This window comes from Engraulis encrasicolus, chromosome 22 (genome assembly GCF_034702125.1).
Source record: "Engraulis encrasicolus isolate BLACKSEA-1 chromosome 22, IST_EnEncr_1.0, whole genome shotgun sequence".
Lineage (NCBI taxonomy): Eukaryota > Metazoa > Chordata > Actinopteri > Clupeiformes > Engraulidae > Engraulis > Engraulis encrasicolus.
This window is the reverse complement of record NC_085878.1, coordinates 12,555,351-12,579,046: the sequence shown is the minus strand read 5'-3', so window position 1 is coordinate 12,579,046 and position 23,696 is coordinate 12,555,351. Positions and strand designations below refer to the sequence as shown.

At 41.3% G+C, this 23,696-nt stretch overlaps 1 protein-coding gene across 7 annotated transcripts in view; it reads right to left on the bottom strand.

Moving 5' to 3' along the window:
• The window catches only part of neo1a (neogenin 1a), a 59,530-nt gene extending 36,389 nt beyond the window's left edge, over positions 1–23,141 (bottom strand). For 6 of the 7 annotated variants that reach the window (XM_063189305.1, XM_063189311.1, XM_063189307.1 and 3 more), the window contains exon 1: positions 22,520–23,140. In XM_063189305.1, the coding sequence (XP_063045375.1) occupies positions 22,520–22,607 (88 nt within the window). In that variant the 5' untranslated portion in view covers positions 22,608–23,140. Of the gene's footprint in view, positions 1–22,519 lie in introns of all 7 variants that reach the window. The other variant, XM_063189306.1, reaches the window with a different exon arrangement.
• Between the last annotated feature and the right edge of the window lie 555 nt (positions 23,142–23,696).

Sequence of the window (23,696 nt, the reverse complement as noted above, 5' to 3'; positions counted from 1 at the left end):
GGAGACCATGGCATCATGCCCTATTCATAAGGCCTTCTGTGTTCTCTCATTCTCACCAAATCATGCATTTCCCCCTTTTCTGTTTTAAATTAATCTGCATACATTTTCTACCAAAAAAGGGGCAGGCACAAATGAAACAGATGCAATGTTGAATATTCAGGATCAATCAATGAGCATTTTCAACCTCACCACATTTTGAGCTGTAGCCTAACTCAAATGATAGTAGCATGCAAGCAACTGAATATCCTTAGTACCAATAATAAGAAAAGGAACATAACATTATTTCCTGAGCCTACATTGACATAATGTTGGACCAGGTGTCTTCTGCAAACAGCCCACTCGTAATCTCCGGTATATTCCGTTTCTACAAGGGGGGTATGTGCTGTCAACCATAAACCAATGAAACTGTACTCCAGTGGGAAAGTAGCCAAATACCAAACCAGGAAATTCAGTTCATATTCTGGTAGACCCTTCAGAACATTAAATATTCTTTATAAACAGTACTGTAATAAATAATACCTATGGGGATTCACACCCAACACATTCAATAATCAGCGTTTCAAGTGCACAGCACAGTACAGGTTTGTGGCAAATGACAAAGTGCTTATCTCAGGAGCATCAGACAGATGGCTTCATGTGCACTGCAGCGAGCAGGAGGGAACTGGATCCCACAGCTCATGAGCGCAACCACATGCTAAATTATCCCCCTACTCACACAGGCAAAAAAAGAGGGAATGGGGGGGCAAGACTGGCGCTCAATGATACTGAGCTCCTGGCAAAACATACATGCATTGCTGACCATCTGCCAACAGGCAGCCCAGCATCTTACAACAAAAGGCAGGAGGGGCTTAAAACCCCATGCCCAAAGTTGCCCCTACCTTGCCAACTGAACAGCCCTCCTTCTTCAAAAACAAGGTGAGGGGGGACTTGACACAATGAACAATAAAAGTCAAGAGCCACTTAAACAAAACAACAACAAAAAATATATATATATAAACGACTCATAATGTTTATTGGTGCAAACTGCATGATCAGCTTTCCTTTAACTTTTTAAATCTGTCGAAAGGGATTTGTGAATGTAGTAGTGATGCGGTTGCAATGTCAGTCTCATAAGGGGGTGCAGGGCTAGGAGAGGATACCTTTTTACACAGCACACAGCAACCTAGACTGCATTGCTGCCTGGTGCTAATAGATTTGGGGGGAATATCTGCTGAAGAGGCACCAGGCTGGGTATGCGGCAGCTCAGGGGAGCTGAAATTATAACTGTGTCATGATTGCCCACCCGCCAAACAAGCAGGTCCTCGTGCCGACTTGTCCCCCTAACCACCAACATCAAGAGTCAGCAGTAGGCTTAAAAGAAAAAAAATGTGGAAAACATGATGACTTACAAAAAGAAAGAAATTGAAGAACAGCATGACATACAAACCAATCAGGGGTTTGTGCTTTGCCTCCTTTGCTGAGGAAGGACATGTTAAAACCACATGGCGGTGGTACCCCGTACTGCTTCGCTGTCACTCGGAGTGCCAGGATCACCAAAGCCAGCTTGGCAGCCGAGCTGAGCTGACTGTCGTCTGTCATTTCTGTGGCGCACGCTTGTTTAGGATGATGGGCTAGTTCTCTTCCATGGAACCTAGCATATGAAACGTAATCAAACCAACATTGCAAATGTACCACTACCAACTTCACGATGTTTGCCAATTTTAGGCTGACACCAGAACAAGCACATATTTTAGGAGGCATTACAGTTGACATATTATGTTCGACCACAAAACTTAACGTCATTACTTGACTGAACTGTCTGGGCCATTCGAGTGGGAAAATTCAAGGTTGGCTTCCAAGTTAAGGATCGAGAGTACAGCCACAGTGACGTCTCTGCCCACAGCCTTCCCTTGCTGTTCAGTATTAGCAGGAGCCTCATGTCACTACAGTCTTTTTTAAGTGATTTTGTGAATACATCATTATCACGTTAACTTTGACAGTCCAGTCATCGCAAAAAGCATAGATGAATAAAAATAAATCAGGACACATCTGGTAAACTCCCCTGGTTCTGGGGCCTGGGTTTGCTGTGCAGGCAACCTAAAGCAACGCTGGTGTATTTACAAAGGGGATGTTCATGTTGCATTATTTACATGTTAACTCTGCAGCATCAGAGATGTCCGAAACCAGACAACCATCCCATGAAGCTAAAAAGCATTTTTGACCTTTGCTTTCTAAAAGCACTACATAGGGCAAGCCAGGAGTTTAAAAACGCAAGTCTGAGCTGTTCTCTGTTCATTCTGGTCTGACTGACCCACCCAGCACTTTGCAAAAGAGCTTTGATGAGTGCCCTACACTACACAGTGCTCTCCTTTCACCACCTAGAAGGCCATAGTTCAAGTGGCAACAATAATACTACAGTAGTTGTCGACAGAGCTTGTGTACAAGACTACAGTGCTTTCTGTGTAAAAAAAAAGAAGTGAAAAAAAGTACCATGCCATATACTACGCTTCCAGAAATCTATTAATTCAGAAATCTATCTGAATAAAGCGCCCCCTCCAACAGGACAACATTTGACAATCTGCGTTTTTGGATTAGTAAAAAAGGAGGAAAGTATCCTCCCTGTCAGCTGCTGACACCCAAGACCAGAGTCATTTAGACAATCCCCATAGGTAACGTTAATCAGATCAACATTCATTCAGGCTATGAAATTGAGAATATAGACCTTCGCAACCTTCCCCAAAAATCCCCTCCACCATAATGTTGACATTAAAGGGACAATTTGGTCTAATGGCTTTTTTTAGTCTCCTCACACAAATGTAATGAAAATCAAACTGACTGCTTTTCAGTGGTCATAATGTATTGAACAACACAGAAAAAAAACAAAGAGAACCTAGTAATAGGCTTTAAATAATACGAACCAAAACACAAATAACAACAATACTAAAAATACAGCTGTGAGGGCCCAGGCACCTCCTCTTCCCGGCGCTCTATCTCGCTAATCACACATATTTGATTTGTATGCCAAAGGCTACATCTATAATGTGTGTGCACCAAATCCCATGACATTATTTCTTTCTGCACTGACGCACCAGTTTCCTGTTTCCAGACGCTAGTGTTACACCCTAACGCCAATAAATGGAAAGAAAACATGACCTCCGTGAACCATGCTGCAATTCCACTTAACATGCCAGAAAACCCCTAGACATTAACAATCGCTGATTTTTAAATAAAGACCAGTTGTGCTCAAACAATTTATTATTTTGTCATTAGATGACATTGATATAACACCAGGCGCAAGACCGCACGATCAAAGACCATTTCGGTTATTCAAGGGTGGTGGGGGGCCCTTCTAGTGTGTGTTCAATAAGGAGAAATTTGACCCGCAGCAAGAGATACAAAGTGAGCAGGCTATAGCTATACACAGGTCTGTTACTAATTTACTTGAAACTAGATGCACTTCCTTAAATAACTTGGTGCAGAAATAAATTTACAAGCTGACCGTAGAGTTTGGCGGGACTGCGTAGAGCCTTTGATGGGTTAAATGAGGAAAGCACACAAACTTCATATAACTGGTCTCATTTTAACAGTTTAGGGCCGCATTCTCCACACCACAACCATAACGCCACAAATATTCCTGAAGGAAATTGCCAAGTGGAGGGAGAAAAAAAAACCATGCAGTGCATTCTCAGTGCAGAACTTTTTTGAACTCCGTCTCTTTCCCCTGCTTCTTTACAGACCAATCACGCCAACATTCGAACTCCGTTGCCTATTGAGGTTTTCGCAACAAGAAAAAGAATGGCTTTTCATAGCACAGAGGCTAGAGTATAACATTTGTAAAGTGGGGTGAAAGCAAAGTGGCGCTGGTCACTATTGGAGGGGTTACATGGCAGGGCTGCCATCTCACCCCTCTTCCACTCCGGGCCATTTTAAAAAGCTGCTGTTGTTCCAATGTGCCCTGGCCCAGGAATGCTTCTCAATGCACTCTCTTTCTGCCCCTCGCTAGTTTCCCATAACAGCCTTTGTTTTCATGTGTTGTTCCGGCTCAGCCTAGTGCCAAAAGTGGACGAGCTCTGGAGGTATTGTGGGGCACACACACACACACACACACACACACACACACACACACACACACACACACACACACAGAGGGAGGGATGGAGAGAGGGAGAGAGGGGGTGAAAACATAGATTAAAAATATGCCGATGCCCAGAATTCGGAAAGAAAATGTGATGCGTGTGCATCCAAGTATGTGCTGTTAGACACATACAAAAAAATGTTAGGAAAGTATTGTGAAACAGCATGACCCAGATGAGGTTGTTTTATGAACTGAGGTGCAAGCTGTGCAATGGAAAAAAATCAGCCATATTGTTATATGTACGTTTAGGTCTCGCTTATTTGTTGCAACTTCTGTTCAAGTATTTTACAACCACCTCAAATACTTTCAAGTGAGCAATCCTACTCACATCAGCTCCAAGGTCCCTAACATCCAAACTAAACCTCTTAGGTGCCAGCTATTAAGCTTACTACAAAACGGAGTAGGCAATGCTATAGAGTGCAGTAAAATCAACGATGAAAGATTTAAAATGTTGATTTTACAGCATGATGGGTATAACAGCTACAACCAATGCTTAACCAAAGACTGGGGTGGTGTGGGTTTTATCTGGTTATCCGGAATAGATCTAAAAGGGAAAACCCGTTCAAAAGGAATAGTGAATTATAGTAGTGGACTAGATTCTTTCACCCTGTGCAAAGTGTCTGAATACTCTAAACAGGTACGCATTGACAGTCCACAAATGGTGGTTCCCTAGAACAGTGGTTCTTAACCTGGGGTGCGCCAGAGATTTCAGGGGGTGCGCGGAATTTTGTTTGTGTTGAGGTTGTGACCAAAAATTCTGCTTCCAAACATTATAATTAGGCCAAATTAAGACCAAATTTAAACATGTTTTCGTCCCCATGTAAATTCATGAAAGTATTGATTAATGTCTAAAGTAAGAATCATTGTAATTAATCACTTAAATAATTGTTTTGTTCCGTATACACGTGTAGACATTTGGGATGGGGGTGCGCGGCTTGTCTTGGGAACAGCTAAGGGGGTGCGTTCAGAAAAAAAGGTTAAGAACCACTGTTCTAGAATGCTACAAACAGTCATCAAAAATAGCTGTGCCATTCCCACAATTATTGATCTGCCATATTGTTTTCCCTTAATTGCCATCCCAAGGCCACTTAAAGTGAATAATATTCAACTGTTCAAATGCTTTATCTGAAATCATCTAAGTTTATAGTGGAAAGTGTATGTAGTCGGAAGCGATGACTATCAGGCCTTTTGACAACCAGCAGTCATGGTGGGTTTGGCCGATCTCGAGGGACAGCTTCACTGAAAAGATTCCCATGCCTACTGATTAGTATGCTGAAGGGCTTGTCATTTTGTGGCACTTTCTCCTTTTCACTCAGAGAGAGCCGTGGCAATTTTATACAGCTATAAAGGGTATCATGACCTCCTCGAAAATAAAGCCTGTTTTAAATAAAAAATCTGTCCGTCTTCGCTAAGACCCTAAAATGGGTCATGATTGGATCGCATCATCGGCAGGTCATTGAACCAAAACAGAAAGTTCAGCTGCACTAAAACATGCCCTCCTCAACTAAAAAGCCTCTACTACTGCCGTGATTATCAGCCCGCTCGATCTTAACAGCACAGAAAAAAAGCTTTATGGTAAGCTAAGGAGAATGCACAAGCAAGGCCCAAGGAATTTGGGAGGTCCGGATAGATGGTGTTGAGTGGAATGGTGTCACATTCTTTCCTTGTTCTCTGAAGGGTTTTCCAAGGCCCTAAATCCAAGGGTAGCAGTAATTATGGCACTTGCGTTTATTTATTTGTTTTTGTGAGATTAAGGGGGGCTTGTGGATGTTTTAAATGTGTTTTTCAGTCAATTTCCCTGAAGTGCCAAAACACCAAGGCTATAGTGCGCTACTTCCTGGTGGGGGGAGAAATGTGTGTGTGAAGGTTAAATTATTGCCTGCCTTCAATCACATGCTACCAGTTTGTCATGCCACGTTGTGCCTGGATGCAGCATACATGCTCAAACATAATGCACATGTTAAAAGGTATTGCTTTCCGCTCTTCCACAGAACTGCATGCTTCAAACGGTATCCCATATTTTAGTTTATGAACGTTTCAAAATGAGGACAAACGTAGCAGAAGGTAGTGACTCTATTGCTCACTCTGGGCCACATAGCATTGCAACAGTGAAAAATAAGGAGCTATTATAAAGTACCATTATTACAGCAAATATTTTCAAACTCACTGAAATTAGAGCGACCCATTGATATGTACTTATTTTGAAGGGAAAGGAAGTTTGCATGATGGAAAATGCTGAATGAGATGAATATTAACAAACGACATAATTCAAATGCTAGAGTGGTGGTGCTGGGAATGCACGGCGTGAAAGATGACAACCATTTGGCAAACAGTCTATGCATGGTTGCCAAGATGCCAACAAAGCTTAAAAAGTTAATTTGGAGGCTTGTGAAGTGTGAAGTGGCTTCTCATTCTCAAGTAGTCCTACAACATTATGTGACAGACAAGTTGAAGAAAATCATCATCTTTCAAATGCTTCTGTTGGAACTATATTCAGTGTAAAGAAAAAAAGGCCAACAGACCTAAGTTGCATGAAAGAATGAATAAGTGAATGTCTTTATTGTCATTGTACAGGTACAACGAAATTAGTCAAGTGCACACGCTCCCAGCTATTAAAAACGGCATAAAACAGGCCCACTAAGACACTGAAATGTAATGTAAACCATCAAAAAAGCAAACTTGTTTCCAGTTGATTTACAGACTGGCGGTGTCTCATAGGGTCACACGGAGATGACTAATAGCAAACAGGAAAACAATGCAGTCTTGATAGAGTGAAAATAAGGTGAAAATGGATGGGTGTAGATTCTACTGTGTGCACCATGCTTTCCATATAAATCGGTCATTGGATTTTGCTGTATAGCTTTCCCATGTCCCATTTTGGTCCCTGTTAACTGATATAGTTGCTCTGATTCTGGGTAGGGGATGAGTTTGACCATGAACAGTAAAGCATGGCTTGGTTGTTCAATGTGCATTCATTTGCAATTCTGGCTCTTCAATACTTAACTGTAGTGACACTTGTCAGACAACAATGTGGTCTAATATGCATGCGAGTCTGGTTTGTTGCCACCATTGCTGGTGACCACTTAAAACGTGACAGGCAAACATCAGTTTGATGACATATGCTTTGGAGAAATGTGAAAGTGTCCTCAAGAGTATCTTAAAAAAAACTTGGCAACCTCTCTGCTTCAAACCAAGCCAGGGAAACCCTGCTCCCAAAAGTGTGTTTATGGGTTAGAGCAGAAAATAATCTAACCACATTTAGGTCACCTATTACCCACCCCTCACACAAGCACATTAAGACCTGTGCACTTAAACATTCCAGGATTTTTTTCCTTCATGAAGAAAAGTGTGAGTGGTTTGTTTCTGCCTGACCCTGCCCTTCGCCTTTTGCTTTGCCTACATTTTCTTGATCTACTAAAAAGGCCACCATTAAAATGTGCTGCCCAACCCTATGAATTGGACTAATGACCCTGATGAATAATAAGCAAATCCCACACCACTTCACACATAACTTAATCATTGCTGCACTCATGAATCACTGAATTATGGAATAAAATTGTACCAACAGAGAAAGCTTCTATACTATATTGCTCATTTTAATACATTATAAAAGCCTAATTTCACATTCAATTCTGAAAGAATTAAAAATGAGATGGCCTCACAGATGCTCATTCATTTGAAACAGCCACCAGAAGCCTTCTGAGGATGAAGATGTTGGGCCAATGTTAACACACAGCTCCCTAATTCCAGTAGTGATGTTGAGTATATTGAAGACTAAAATATTAAAGCCATCTTGTAGACCCACCAAGAACTCACAGACCTAATAGCAAAATTGGTGGAAAGAAAGAAAAGCGACACGACGACTCAAAGCCAGAAGCTCTGAGGATTCTGTGACAGACTGCCAGTGATTACTGCCATGCGTGTGAATCATTGGAAATACTACAAAATGCTTTACAAAAGGGACATTATCCATTCCAGTCACAAAAGTGGCACCCGAACAAAAAAACAATTTTCAGCTCGTCTTGGATTCTCCTTCTTCCCGTGGAGCGCTGATGAGTGGTGGGGTGGGCTGGGTTGGAGGGGGGGGGCTACACTGATAATGGTGCTGAGACACGGAAAGTCTGAAGCCACAGAAGAAGAAAAAAAATAGATGATTGGGCAGGGACTGAAGCACAGCACTAGCTGCTTGCACTACTCAATGGTTGCCATGGAAACCGTCTAATGTGATGGGAGTCCAGTAATTGGCATTGGAGTCCCCGAAGAGGCCTTCAAGACTGGTGGTCAGGAAAAAAAAAACGTAACATTTCATGTCTCCACATTAGCTATTTAATTTGCCCACTAACCAAGTCCATATTCTGCATATGGCCCTTTAAACAAAGGGGTCTTGTGTCAACATGACATTAGAGGACTGGTTGATCATTATTTGCCAATAATGGGGCACCTGTAGAACACCACACAGATTACGGTGCCTGTAGAAGTGATGTGGCTGACATGCTTTGATCAATCATTACAACATTAGAGCACTGTGAACGTCTAATTGACCCGTTTTGAATAAAAGCAGCCAATCGCTTATAAACAATAGTCACTGACTTATACAACAACCCCACCTTCACAGGGTCTTGGCTGACCAGACCTAGATCCACAAAGTGTCACCGATCTGCAAAATGCACCATGCTCACGCCATGTGCCAGTGGGGAGCGTGCTGTCCCATTTCAGAGCAGAGGACCTCCCCCCACCACTAGCACGCCTGCCACATGTGGTGGCCCCTGATCCACTTTAAAGCTTAAATCAGCATTTTGGGAATTCACTCAGAAAAGATCACTACGAGGCTGCAGCAACGACCCACACCACACTATGGTGTTACACTGACAGACAGATCTAAAGATTTATTTTCTTTCATAGAGAACTGAGCCTGCTTTAGCCATTGATGGCTGAGGGTCCCATGGCCATTTTACACTGCATGCTTCCAACATTAAAGGGAAAGTCATGGTGCACTAACGTGGGCGGATAAATATGTAAACAGCATCCTAATTACTCTTAAACAGCCTTAAAGCCCTTAAGAGGTCCACATTAAATTGTGATTTTGCAGCGCTTTTAAATAAAGCATGAGTTTTGAGAGGCTATTTTAGCATCTAATACTTCTGAGCTGCGGAGAAAGATGGAGAGAGAAAGAAAGAAAGAAAGAGAGAGAGGGAGGGAGGCCAGGACCCTGATCAAGGGCCAGAATTTTGGGGTAAAAAATAAAACTGTGCCTAATCACTGACTGCAGCAGGCAGGCAAATAAACATATTTCATAATTCCATCCATGAGCTGTGGGCCAGAGAGACTTAAGCAGGAAAAAAAAATGTGGATGCTGAACCACAAACACACACTAGAGTCGTGCCAAGCCCTCTTGCACACACAGAACACATTATCTGATGCTCAGAGAACACAACCGACAAAAGAAAGCACTGCATGAACCTGCGATGAAACACATTGTGGTCACACTTTTCAAGGACCTCTCAGAATCAATCCTGCGAACTGTCTTTAAACGCCATCGCCTATTTGCAACCATATAGGCCAGCTCTCACTCTGTGAAGAAACGGCACACATCCACTCCATTTCCCCAACACACACACAGAGAGAGAGAGAGAGAGAGAGAGAGAGAGAGAGAGAGAGAGAGAGAGAGAGAGAGAGAGGAGAGAGAGAGAGAGAGAGAGGAGAGAGAGAGAGAGGAGAGAGAGAGAGAGAGAGAGAGAGAGAGAGAGAGAGAGAGAGAGAGAGAGAGAGAAGGCTTGCAGGGAAGATAAAGATGAACAGCTTTCCCTCCCTGAGCTATGCTACTCGGCTCGCTAGGCGGGGGCTCCACCACGGTGCGGTGCGGTGGCCATGAGGCAGACTGATGGGAGGAGCAACCTGCCCGTCTAGCGCAGTCGGGGGGATAGACCCAATGGCTCTCTATTACAGATTGCAGATCGTGCAAGCGAGTGAACGAGTGAGAGCCTTGCTGGCCTACCTACCTGCGATGCATGGTGATAAATTGCCCGATAGCCCCAAGGCAAGAGATCTGTTATCAAGCCAATTTGGGTCTGCTACATGTTTATTTTCAGACCCCTCTCTCTCTCTGTCGCGCAGGACCGCATTTTGCCCTCTCTCGGAGACGGAAACCAGGAACATTTCCCACTGAAAACCCAAAGACAGTCTCAGGTCTGCAGTCAATATCATTAAAATTAATGCTTTCGTTACAAAAGCCAGGGACAATGTGTTTTTTTTTCCCTCTGTGTGTTTTAGTAGGGAGAGTGCAGCAAAAAATGCATAGCCTATCCAAAAGACAGGTACATCTGGTCACTCTAATGCAGAGCAGAGCCACACTAAAATAAATTCAACAACTGATGATGAACGATACACCCAGAGCACTACAAGACGAATCGAAACACCTTTAGAGTGCATGCAAGGCATAATATACATCATGAATGGGAGCTAGAGGCAAAGGGGTTCACTTCAGTGGGCATTGTAGCGTGCAGAGTTTCCATGGTAACCATGAGCATTAGGAGGCTAGACCAGATAAAGAGGGCGACGGTAAAACACAAAGGTGAGAAAGGGGGTTACAGTAGCCCAGTTCCCCTGGCTGAAAGAACAGCAACATTTAAAACCCTGCTAAGTGCACAATGATGAATTTAATGTAAAAGGTAATATATGAACAACTGTATGAAATTTGACCAGAGGAATTTAATTAACAGTAGCCATAAAACATGTCATTACAAGTTGCCAATGAACAAAGAGGTGAGAAAGCGAGTTAAAGGAGCCAAGTTACCCTAGCTGAAAGACTACATTAAAACCCTGCAAAGTACACAATTAAGAACCTAATGTAAAAAGGTAATATATGAACTGAATGTTTGCAACCAGAGGACATATCAACAATAGGTGAAGGAAAATGTCATTAGAAGGTGCCAAGGGAGGTGTAGCAGACTCTGCTGCGGCTGCCTCTCTATTGATTAGGAGAGCTCCAACTCTAAACCTAACTGATTAGCCATTGTTGACTGAAGCAGCTCTTAGTAGCAGAAAGGCAAGACTCCGACTGTTCAATCAGCATCTAAGCTTACCACTGGGTCGACACCGTTTTCAGAAGCAAACTGCAGGGGTGGCACAACCACAGCTAATGTCACTATTGAAGTTGGTACATTTAAGCTTGTATTGATATTACATTCACAATTAATTCATTAAATTACATGTATTATTATACATGCATTAATTGTATAACTTGTTTAACTTACAATACCTTAATGAATGTTTTTATACATCATAATCTAGCAAAAATGATAACTTAATCCATAAAGAGTGACATTAGCTGTTGCTGTACAACCTGAAATTCTGCTACTAAAAATGTCAATGACTCCACCAAAGACTTGAACAAAATACTATATTCTCCCAGCTTCCTGCTGTGCCTCTGCAGAGGGCTCATGTTGCTGGCCAGCCATCTAAAGCAGCTCTGTGATACCCTGGCAACCTATAGACTACAGGGCAAACCATAACCTCCCCCTCAGCTCTCCGCGAGTAAACAAAGTGTTCAGTAGGCTATAAGATGGATGGAAATTTCAGGCAAAAATACAGCGTGGATAATCAGTGGAAACTATTAAAGTCCCGTTTGACATTTACCTCGACACCCACCTCTCCTTTCCTGTGCGCACACGTGCCCTGCTGACATAAAAACACACACACGCCAAGAAAAACAGACAATTTCTATTTCTGATTAGATTCAAATCTCTCCTGGTGCACTGCAGACAAAAGATATACCCTAAAGGCAACGAAACACAGTAATGTATCCTAACCAAGTTAAGAGAGTCTAAAAAGGCTGGGATACAATCTTGACAATGCTTTTTGACCATGCCCAGGCAGTGTGTGTGAGAAATGTAATGTCATTGCAGTGAACAAAGGGGTACCTAACACCAATACCTGTGCCAGTAGTACACAAATGGGTGCCTAATACGAATAACAGTCCGATGCCTCTGACAGATAAAGAGTGTGCATTATCCACATCCAACAATAACTAAATCACACAGGTGCCAGGAAAATGTATTGGACCAAAAAACAAGCACACTCCATACTGTATAAATGGACAGGGCCCATGCGACATGACTCCTTTTCTTTGTCTTCATCTTTCTTTCTTATACGAACAACATTTTTGTACAAAAGTGCATGTCTGTGCTTCATTAATGTGCAATATCCAGAAAAATTACGTACAGTAAAATGTTGCCTTGTTTTTGTCAATCATACACAAACTCAATGTGCAGACGGTTTCTGTGTTTTTGTAGTGTCAGTCCCAACTGTCCTTCTGAGGAGACTTCCCATCTGCTGCAGGACAGCTGCCATTGAAGACACATGGAGTCTAGAAGTAAGCCTGACTAGGTTGTCCATTTTCATACAACAGCAACATTTTCCAGTGATAGTCATAAGCATTTCCCAGAGTATGAGATGGCTGAAGAGATCCGACTTATGATCATCTCTTCAGAATGGGTGGGTATTGCCAACCACCTCGCGATACACTACACATCGCGATACAGGGGTCACGATAAGATACGCATGGTGATACATGTGCATCCTGATACAGTGACGTGTATCGCAATATTTTAGACCTACATTTTTTGTACATTATTAAGAAAATAGACAGATGAAAGACCAAATGTTACTTTTTTCTGTTGAGCAACAGTTACACTGCTGTTAATGTAAAACACTGCCTTCACAAAACTGTTGGTCTACTGTTCATAATGCAATACGCATGACGAATGGCAGTTGCTGTGTAGCATTCAAAAGTCAATTAATGTTATTAAATGAAGTATCAATACTGACACCTCCGATACAATACACGTATCGTGAAGAGGCCCGCAATGCTTCATCACCAAGATTTTGAACACCCCCCTAGTCATCAGACTCATCACCAAATTGCTTAGTTTTTGCAACCTTCAACAGCTCTGTTGACACTGTGAGACAAGGTTGTCATTCTTTCTGCAAATGACCTGAGCCAACCTATAAAATGTAAAATCTCATGTTGCTTTTCATCCAAATCAACCTTTCACTTTCAGTTATACAATGCACACATTCAAAATAGCTATAAACTTGATGACACCCTTGCTTGAATTGGTTAGCACCAAAACATGGAATGTGGACTTGTGCTGGCAGCATCACTAGAATCCCTGGGACATTGAAACCAGACTAGACTTGAAAAGACTAGACAAAGGAACAAGCAAAGCCACAAACATATCGTGTGTAGTCTCAAAACAACACCCAGGCAATGGCATGCAGAAAGATTGTTCAAGAATGATGTTACCGAAATATTGATTCAAGGAAAAACACCCCATGTTAATTGGGGAGAAACTGATCAATTGATTAAAACAATTCAGAGGAACTACAATGACACGGCATGAACTGCCAGCAGTCTGATTCGCTACATTTAGAGGCTAAATATCAGTATTTCACGTCAACAAACATAATTGAATTGGTTTGTAACTTACAAACTGACCTTTCAAAATACGAGCAAATCAGTGGGAGACCCACCCCGAGCCCTTGTCTTTACTGCAATACACAGTCAAGATAGCAAGTTCATGACACTATGGAATTTCACCTTTTAAAGAGGAATGTAGCATGAGAAAGAAGAACATGTCATGATCTCTGAAAACAGCAATCAATTGCCAGCCAACCATCTTGAACCTGTGACCCCAGGTCCCAAAAAAATGCTTTCACTGAAGCATCCAAATGTGTACAGAGTGCACTACACCAGGAGCTGGTGAAGTAAGCATAACCTACTGTACACATCTGTAATGTGACATCATTAATAGTAAAGGCTGACTGATCCGCAGAATTGCCAGTTTAGCTTGGTCGGATCACCATTTCATTCATCTGGTGACTGACCCTGCTTAACTTCATCGATGTTCGAATGCATTAATATTTTCCATTGCCTAAATAAGTCTTACCATTGTGGTGGTTGTTGTTGTTTTTAGGGGGGGAAAATGTCATGATAAACTGAATTACTTTGAAAGGGCACGAATGTTAGTGGAGTGCAGACGAGGAACATTTTAAGATTGTGTTTTTCCTTCATCAGGGAGGAATTGCCATTCGTCAAATGTAAAAGTCACAATTTACTGCAAAGGGAAAATGGTGTGAAATTAAATGGAATGCATAGCCTTGTAATTATACCACGTGCAGTTTAGTGGCAGAACACAACCGAGTAAACAATGAAGCACAGAGCCATGAAGTGTGAAAATTCCTGTTGAACGTCAGAATGGTAGAAGTTGTAAGTTTATGTCGTTAAATTCCCTGGCTATTATATGCTCCCAATTTTTTTAAGCTCAGGGCTTCTACACTACTATTTAACACTAGCTCAATCTGTGTCCCTGTGAATGATAGACTAGTTCATCCTTTTTGAGATACCATTTACATAACATTTTTTTTTATCAAGTTCATCTAAAACATTGCACTGCTTGAAAAATGTGTTGGTGAGAAAACACTTCTGAGAAAGTGTCACGTCAAAATGCCTGCTCCAGTGACCAAGCTAACACTCTAATGCTACATACCCCAGTTGAGACACTAAATATTAATCAAGTAGCCTAATTAATCACTTTGGCACCACAAACGTCACCCCAGACAGCTGTTAAATTGACTTAAATACAAGGACAGCCCTGAGGGTTTCTTTTATTGAGACTGGCAGACAATAAAGATGACTTGTCTGGATTAAGAGTTGATGGAGGTATAACAAATGGATTACAGGGTTAAGGTCAAGTCAAAATTGAAAGAAGAACACAGCACAAGGTCAACTCTGCAAATCCAAACACTTTTCCTACACCCTTTCATTTTCCACACTCTATCATGTGTATGTTTCTGTTTAAAGAAAATACACTTATTGTTCACCGTTTCTTAAATGTTATTGTTGGGAGAATCGTGTCCATTCACAAAAACACCAAGGAATGTGGGACTCAGTAAACTGTTCAAACATGGCCAAGTTTGCTTTACACCTCCATGGGTGTTTTTTCTAAGTTTCCACAGAGATTGTTTGATGACTTGTTTCTTTTTGCACTGGAACATTCTCTTGTTTATTGCCGTACACAATCTACATCTACGCCTCTGCCAATTCTGGGAATCTTTTCTTCAATCTAGCATACTGGAAAACTACCACCACGGCCCAAGTGAGAACTTTGATAAAAGATGGCCGTTTGGTGACAGGAAGAAGTTAAATAGGCTCAATTAGCAGTACCCACAAGGCCACTTAACTTGCCTTATCAGTTGAAGACAGATAGCATCAACGAGTAGATAAAGGCTGTTGTTTACTTTACTCTTCTTAGAGCCTGCTGTGTCACTGCATAATCCTCAAAATATGTGTAAATACAGATTCCATCAACCATCTGGTTAACCTTAGTGTGATATTTGAACGTCTTGGGGTATGCACTGTTTGCTTCTGTATAGGTTGCATAGACATACATCAGAAAGTTTGCAGCCTACAAACACCAAAGAAGATAAGGGATAGCAAACAAGTCAAGCCAACCAAGGACTGAGCACCATCCTGTTTGGCCAATGTGCCGTCTGGGTTTTTCCTAATGTCGAACGAGCACCAGTAAGCTTACCATTACCAGCAGAATCTGAGGCATCTGTATGGCTTGACTTTGTAAACTTGGCTAAATTTCTGTATCTGGGCTGACAGGCAATAGCTCAAGCTTCTGGCCATGTTTCTCTTTGAGCACGGTCATTGGATCTGAACAAATCATGCATTCCTGGATGAGACACTTGGGTTTCAAACTGTGTGAAAATGACGGAAGTGCATAAAGCAGAGCCAGCGTTGCCACAACAACTGCCCATCTGCCCTCTTTCACTGAACTGCCCCTCTGGGGAGCTGAAGGGAGACTAAACAAACCTAACACAAAATTTGATTATTTCGGCTGCGTAAATACCACAAAACTCATTATCGCCAAAGGTGTCCCATTGTTCAAGAGGCCCTTTATCCAGACAATTTCATGTTTTTGCCCACCAAAAAAGCCTTGCGCAAAAACTAACTAACTACTCTTAACCAAAGCCTCTCACACATAGCTGAAGTATTTAATATCAAAGCTTCAAAATGGGCCACATTACCCAATGCATGTTAGGCAAGAAAAATACTAGGTGCTCTGCCAACATACTCTTAACAATGAAAAATCTTTTCAAAATATTTGTATATAGCTGACCATCCTGAAGGTCAGTGACTGTTAACAAAACTTTTCTTCCCAGATGGGCTGTCACCGTCACCCACAAATGCATCTGTCTCAGCCTTAACCAAGGTGCCTCAGTTCAATGTTCCACATTTTTAAAGGTTCCTAATTTTTCTCTCAATGTAAATTCATCCATCTGGGGTCCAGTAACTGAATGTGGAAATGTTCATCATGAATTCAAAGAGGATGCCTGGAAATGCCATTTGGATTTAAAAATGTGTGTTCGTTGGTTGTCATGATGGTATTATGTGTTGAATGAAAACATAGTGTGTTTCCTTTGCTACTGCTTGTCAGTTCTGGATTGTAATACAAGTAGGCTTATTTATGTTAATGCATGTTGCATTTTGAAGACAAAATACCCTATGAAACTGTTAGGCAGTTTTGGGAAACTGCTTCTATAATCTCTAGGCTACTTCATATTATAATTAATCCCGTTCTTCTTCTTCTTCTTCGCTTCTTTCCAAACTGGCGTCTGAGAACATGGTTTTGGATTCCCTCCCACTGCTAGTGCATTGTCAGACTTCCCCAGAGGTATCAAGTAGAAACACTTTGGGGGATTTGTGCGGCACAAGTTCAGTTTGAACCCTGAATAACACCCAAAAAAATGAATAACGCCGAAGGGCCAGGACGTTCACAGTGCATGTTCAAGTAGTCTCATGCTGTGTGCATGGCAGTGAGCCTCCAGCTTCATTTAAATTGGTGATTGCATGCAAAATTCAAGGCGCAATTAACATGTGGACCCATCAAAATCAATCGACTTCTAAGCATACGTTTCATTTTGTCCCCAAACACAGGATCCATGCTTTCATGGTGGTTATGAAGACACAAGGAACAGGCCATGTCAATACTGGCAGCTTCCATGCCATACATCATGCATCAAGAACAAACAGGCCATGTCCCCCACCCTGAGCACACATAAAGTCATTCCTCAATCCTTAAGTTTGTCAAGAATTTGGACAAGTAAATCTGTCCGTAGTTTCCCAGAGTAGAGGGCCATCATACTATGTAGAGCACATTTCACAATGATGTCAATGTTTACATGCATTGCTGTTAGAGCAGTGTGCAAGTTCCCAACCTGCTTATAGCTTTGCATTGAGGTGAAATGGCAGTGTTGAAAGCACATTGGTACTATCCCATGTGTGCTGAGAGAACTTAGTACCGTGACTCAAACATGAGTTAATTCACTACCTTTACCTACAGTTTGGTTCATTATGTTTCCTTTCAACATTCTACTTTGATTTAGCACGTGCCACAATTACTACAATAGGGAATGCAAGGACAACTTTGGAATTCACATTTCGGCTGTTGACATTTTTCCGTGTTTTACTTCAACACTGAATAAACTTGTTCCCCGTGTGTGTATTGAACAGATAGATATTTTCAGTCGGAGAACCCACAATTAGTAGGGTTGGAAAGGGGGGTCCACGCGCACCCCCCGGCTTTTTTTACGCCACCTGATTTTTTTGTATCTTTAGAGTGTCTACTTCCAGAATCTGCCAGGTGCCAAGCTGAAATAATGTCCCTTGGCCTTCATTTTTTACCATTTAATGCACCTGACAGGAACCCAACAGATTGAAGCAATGACAGAGAATAGGTCATAACTTTTGAAGTAAACTACATGCAGAGACAAATTAACACATTTTCCCATACAATATTGACCTGAGGAATGAATATAAGTTGTTGTTTTTGACTTTTGACAACATTTAAACAGCATATTTGCTCAGAAACAGCAATAAAATGACCCAAAATATGTAGACACTCAAATATCTTTTCATTCTTTTGAGGTTTGTTGTCTCTTTTTCACCACCTGCTCTTCCTTTATCATTTGCGGTGTAAATGTGAGTGTTATATCGCGTATTAAGCTGAAATTTTGACCCCCAATCTCCATTTTTGACCCTTTAATGCGCCTGACTGAAACCTGACAGACTGAAACAATGATACAAGTTGGGTCATAACTTTTGAAGTAAACCACATACAGAGACAAATTAACACATTTACCCATATAATATTAACCCGAGGAATGCTATTAAGTTGTTGTCTTTGACATTTCACAACATTTGAACAGCATTTTTGGTCATAATCAGCAATAAAATGGCCTAAAATATGTAGACTCTCAAGTAGGCTATATTTTCATTCTTTTGAGTTTCATTGTCTTTTTGTCCACCACCTGCTATTCCTTTATCATTTGCAGTGTAAATGTGACTATTATATCGGGTTTTAGGCTGAAATAATGACCCACAGTCTCCATTTTTAACCCTTTAATGCGCCTGACTGGAAACCGGCAGATTGAAACAATGATACAGAATGGGTCATAACTTTTGATGTAAACATCATACAGAGAGACTAACAAATTCCCCGTACAATGTTGACCCAATGAATGATATTAAGTTCTTGTCTTTGACATTTGACAACATTTGAACTGCATTTTTGGTCATAATTGGCAATGAAATGGCCATTCAAGTAGGCCTATCTTTTCATTCTTTCGGGTTAAATTTATTTGTCAACACCTGCTCTTCATTCATAATTTACATTAAAAAGTGTATGAAGAGTATTAAGCTGGAATAATGACCCACAGGGTTCATTTGTAACCCTTCAATGGACCTGAATGGAACCAACAGATTGCAACAGTGATACAATTCATTGGTCAGTCATGGGTAAATTGGGCAGTCATGGGTAAGCAGTTAGAGCGTCATACTTGTATCCCAAAGGTTGCCGGTTCGACTCCCGACCCACCAGGTTGGTGGGGTAATCAACCAGTGCTCTCCCCCATCCTCCTCCATGACTGAGGTACCCTGAGCATGGACCCGTCCCGCCGCACTGCTCTGCAGGGGCGCCACTGAGGGCTGCCCCTGTGCACGGGTGAGGCATAAATGCAATTTCATTGGAGTGGAGTGCTGTGTCACAATGACAATGGGAGCTGGAGTTTCCCAATGGGCTTTTGTCTTCTGGACAAAAACTGCCTTTTAAAAAAGCCCTAAAATGTATAGAAATTAAACCCTCATTCTATTTTGGAGGATCACAGCAGCAAGTAACCCATCCACACTAGTGTTTTGTGCATGACTACCTAAATAATGCACTATCTTCTTGATCCATGTGACCAGATTTGTAAAGTTTGTCAGCCATGAGTGTGTTTTATACTGGCATGTTTCTCTGTCCTGTACATTTGGCATAACAAGCCAAACAGTCTATGTCTGCAGAAAAAGGTGAAAGATACATCTTCATGTTAAAAATTACATGTGGAGGTTTTGCAATAAGAAAAAGGAAAGAATATACGCACACCACAGATGCTCTCTTGTCGTGAGACACCTGACGAAGACCTTACAGGTCGACATGTTGTGTGAGCTTTTCACACGTTAAATCACGACAAGGGCGCTTCTGTGGTGTGCGGATAGTCTTTCCTTTTTTCTTGTGCGTTCTTTTATGTCCTGCACCCATGGCAATTGCTTTTTGGGATGTGCCTTTACCTCACATTTTTTGAAGGTTTTGCTAATAAGTCTTAAAGAAGCCTTCTTTGTTTCTTGAACCTTTGAATGATGATGGTGGTAGTTGGATATTAAGTGGAAGATTTTGAAATTGAGATACTGTTTCAATCTGAAACTCAATAACATAATCAAATGTATACTTTAAATAAGCAATGAGAAGCACCCAATAAAACTTGAAAGAATGAAAAAAAGACTGCTTATTTTCTACACATTTTGGGTATTTTAATGCGATTTTTGTCTAGGAACACAGTTTAAACGTTGATGACAGTCCTTCACAAGTGCTTCATTGCATTTCTTGGTTCAGTATTGTATGGAAAATGGGTTAGCTTTTCTTCTCTTTGTGGCTTACTTCAAAAGTCAACCCACACTATGTCTTTTTATAAAGTATTATAAGTTTAAATGTTGTCAAATGTCAAATCAACAACTTAATTTCATTCTTCAGGTTGGTATTGTATATCAAAATGTGTTCATTTAGTTTAATTCAAAAGTTATGACCCATTCTGTATCATTGTTTCAATCTGTTCCAGTCAGGCGCATTAAAGGGTTAAAATGGATTGTTATTATTTCAGCCTAAACCCAATACAATAGTCACATGTAAACTGCAAATGATAAAGGAGGAGCCGGTGGTGGACAAAAGACAATAAAATTCGAAAGAATGAAAAGATACTTCAGTGTCTACATATTTTAGGCCATTTTATTGCCGATTATGACCAAAAATGCAGTTCAAATGTTCTGAAATGTCAAAGACAACAACTTAATAGCATTCCTCAGGTTAATATTATATGGGAAAATGTGTTAATTTGTCTCTGTATGTAGTTTACTTCAAAAGTTATGACCCATCTTGTATCATTGTTTCAGTCTGTCGGGTTTCAGTCAGGCGCATTAAAGGGTCAAAAATGGAGACTGGGGGTCATAATTTCAGCTTAATACGCGATATAATACTCACATTTACACTGCAAATGGTAAAGGAAGAGCAGGTGGTGAAAAAGAGACAACAAAACTCAAAAGAATGAAAAGATAGTTGAGTGTCTACATATTTTGGGTCATTTTATTGCTGTTTCTGAGCGAATATGCTGTTTAAATGTAGTCAAAAGTCAAAAACAACAACTTAAATTCATTCCTCAGGTCAATATTGTATGGGAAAATGTGTTAATTTGGCTCTGTATGTAGTTTACTTCAAAAGTTATGACCTATTCTCTGTCATTGCTTCAATCTGTTGGGTTCCTTTCAGGTGCATTAAATGGTTAAAAATGAAGGCCAAGGGACATTATTTCAGCTTGGCACCTGGCAGATTCTGGAAGTAGACACTCTAAAGATACAAAAAAATCAGGTGGCGTAAAAAAAGCCGGGGGGTGCGCGTGGACCCCCCTTTCCAACCCTACTAACAATTAGTAATTTGAGACTCTAACCCACAAGTGGGTTTGCCGTCCAATGCTCTGGAATCAATCAAAAGTCCCGCAGGAACTCCCTGTTCCCCTAATCTCCTGCTTTTATTACTTTCCAGACACAGCCTGCCCATTCTACCCTGCCCCCATGCCTTCCCCTCCCCCTTTTGTGGTGGTCTCCAGAAAACCCTGTGATGTTTCAACGCGGCACGGACTCACGGTGCTAGAGGGGCCTTTTCCCCCCTCATACCCTTTTCCAAAACAAAGCCCGACCCAAGAGCAGCATATAGAAAGCATGGTATGCACGTTAACCTTAAATATGCAACGCCTATTGGCATTGTATTAAGATGGCAAACATTATACCCCATACCAAGTCAATCAAGGTTTGTTCATCGAGTAGCCTATGATGTGTACATGGGACGTTAGCAGAGACATGATAGCATGCTCCGTTTTCCTTGGGGCTGGAAACACCTACACCATTCTTTCATATGTCTACTAGCTGCTACCTTTATTCTCTTGTATTTGTTTGTTGATCTGTTGAAAAACGGATTAGGGGTGATTGCTTGAAAAATTAGCTGACGTTGTACGCTTTGCAAGTCAGCATGCTCCAGCCATCCGTGACTAGCACGAGTTATCTCTCCATACAATAACATCAACATTTTACATCAACACCTAAGATATAACCTGTTTTCATTGTAAGGTTATGACTCAATACAACACAACTGATAATAAACGATGACTGTATATGAACAGTTTTGTTTTCTAATTAGCAACAGATATGACACTTGTTCTCCAAATAAATCAATGCTAAATCTGGTTTCATCTTTATTTCCCAAGGCATCACTCGTAAGGTCTGTGTTAAAACCCCCACTGTTCAGGTAATAAAAGCTATGCTAGGTAGCGATAGCCAACTTACAACTAAGTTATAACACGCAGGACATGCAACGAGTAAGTTGGTTAAGTGATTGTGTACTCAGTTGACCAACTAGCGTTCGTTTCTTTTACATTTCCGTCTGTACTGCGTTGATGCGCCAATAATTCAAAAACTCATGCTTTAATTAAATAACTATAACGTTATAAATTGTGCCCAACGTTGTCCATAAGTAGACAAGTGGCTAAGTAGCTAACATTAGCTGGAAAGCCACTTGTATCTTACGAGACTGCAGCAGTTTTGGGGTTAACATTAGCTGCATTCCAGAGCTGGCTTTTGTCGACATCCCAACATAATAGCAGCACAACCAACCCCAAATTCAATGCATGACCATCTCAATCATGATGACAACAAGAAACGCTGTTAGTGGCATGAATGAATAGTTATATTTACATTACCTTTGTCGGTATGTACAGCCATTGTGAGCGGGCGTAGAAAGGTGAGACAGATGAGAGAGAGCAGTAATTCTGCTCCCAGCTCGGCCATCACTTTTTAAAAAGCCAATCTTCGCAGAATATCCCTCGAAGAAAATCCGTAGTCGCTCAAGTCCCTAACACACACCCTTTCCTAGATAACCCGCATGAATTTGTCGAGTATAACCTTTGCAATGCACGAAGACATTTGGGACCAGTTTTTCTCCCGTACAGACCAAACGGAACATCAAGTTAGGTAACGTTTGGCTCGCCCGGTCTCCGTGTAGGTGGTCAAACACTCAAACAAAATACTTATTGGATCCTTTCAAACTGCTCCGAGGTTTGGGGGGAAACAAAACTCAATCCATACCGAAAGAGTCCACAGCATTCCCAGGAGATTTCCAATCACGTTACACTGAGCGCTGATCAATGTAGTCATAAGAAAAAAATACAACGAATCGTAGCATTACAAGAACAAGGACAGTGGAAAAATCCGTATGCGAGTCACTCAGAAAGGCGAGACGTTTCTCTCTCTGCTGTCGACCACAGCCTGCTTGCCACGAGCAACAGCAGCTTCGAGTAGCAGGAATTCTGTCTGGAGAACGGGAAAACAAGGGCTGGATCACACAGGCGCCTCTGCATTGCTGACGCAAGAATTGGCAAGTAGTAAGGCACGGGGTGGCTATCTGGAAACCTGTTTCAGGGGAACTGGGGGTTCAAAGCCTGTTGCCCCTCGATATGTATTTCACAGCATCAAAAGTCTACTTTAAAAGGAAAACCTGTAACTCTTGAAAATTCTACAAAGGCAAAACAGCAGAATATCACACATGACAAGTATGCACAACATGTTTCACAGGTAATTCACTAAATGTAAACACCCTCAGCTTTATTTACAAACAATATCAAATGGTTTATTCACAGTCGGTGGCTTTTTTAAATAGAATGTTATTTCAAAGTAAACTTTAAGCTGCTCATGAGTAGGCACACTGAAGCAATAAATCAAAAGGTCTATTGAAATAGCATACATTTCCTTTCCAGTTCAGAACACTGTTTGCCTAAAATCATTATGGCCTAAATAATACAGTGTAGCCTAAATCAAGATAGCCCAAGTGATGAAGTGTGTGTGAACTCAATAGGCTAGGCCTATATAAACTCATGAATT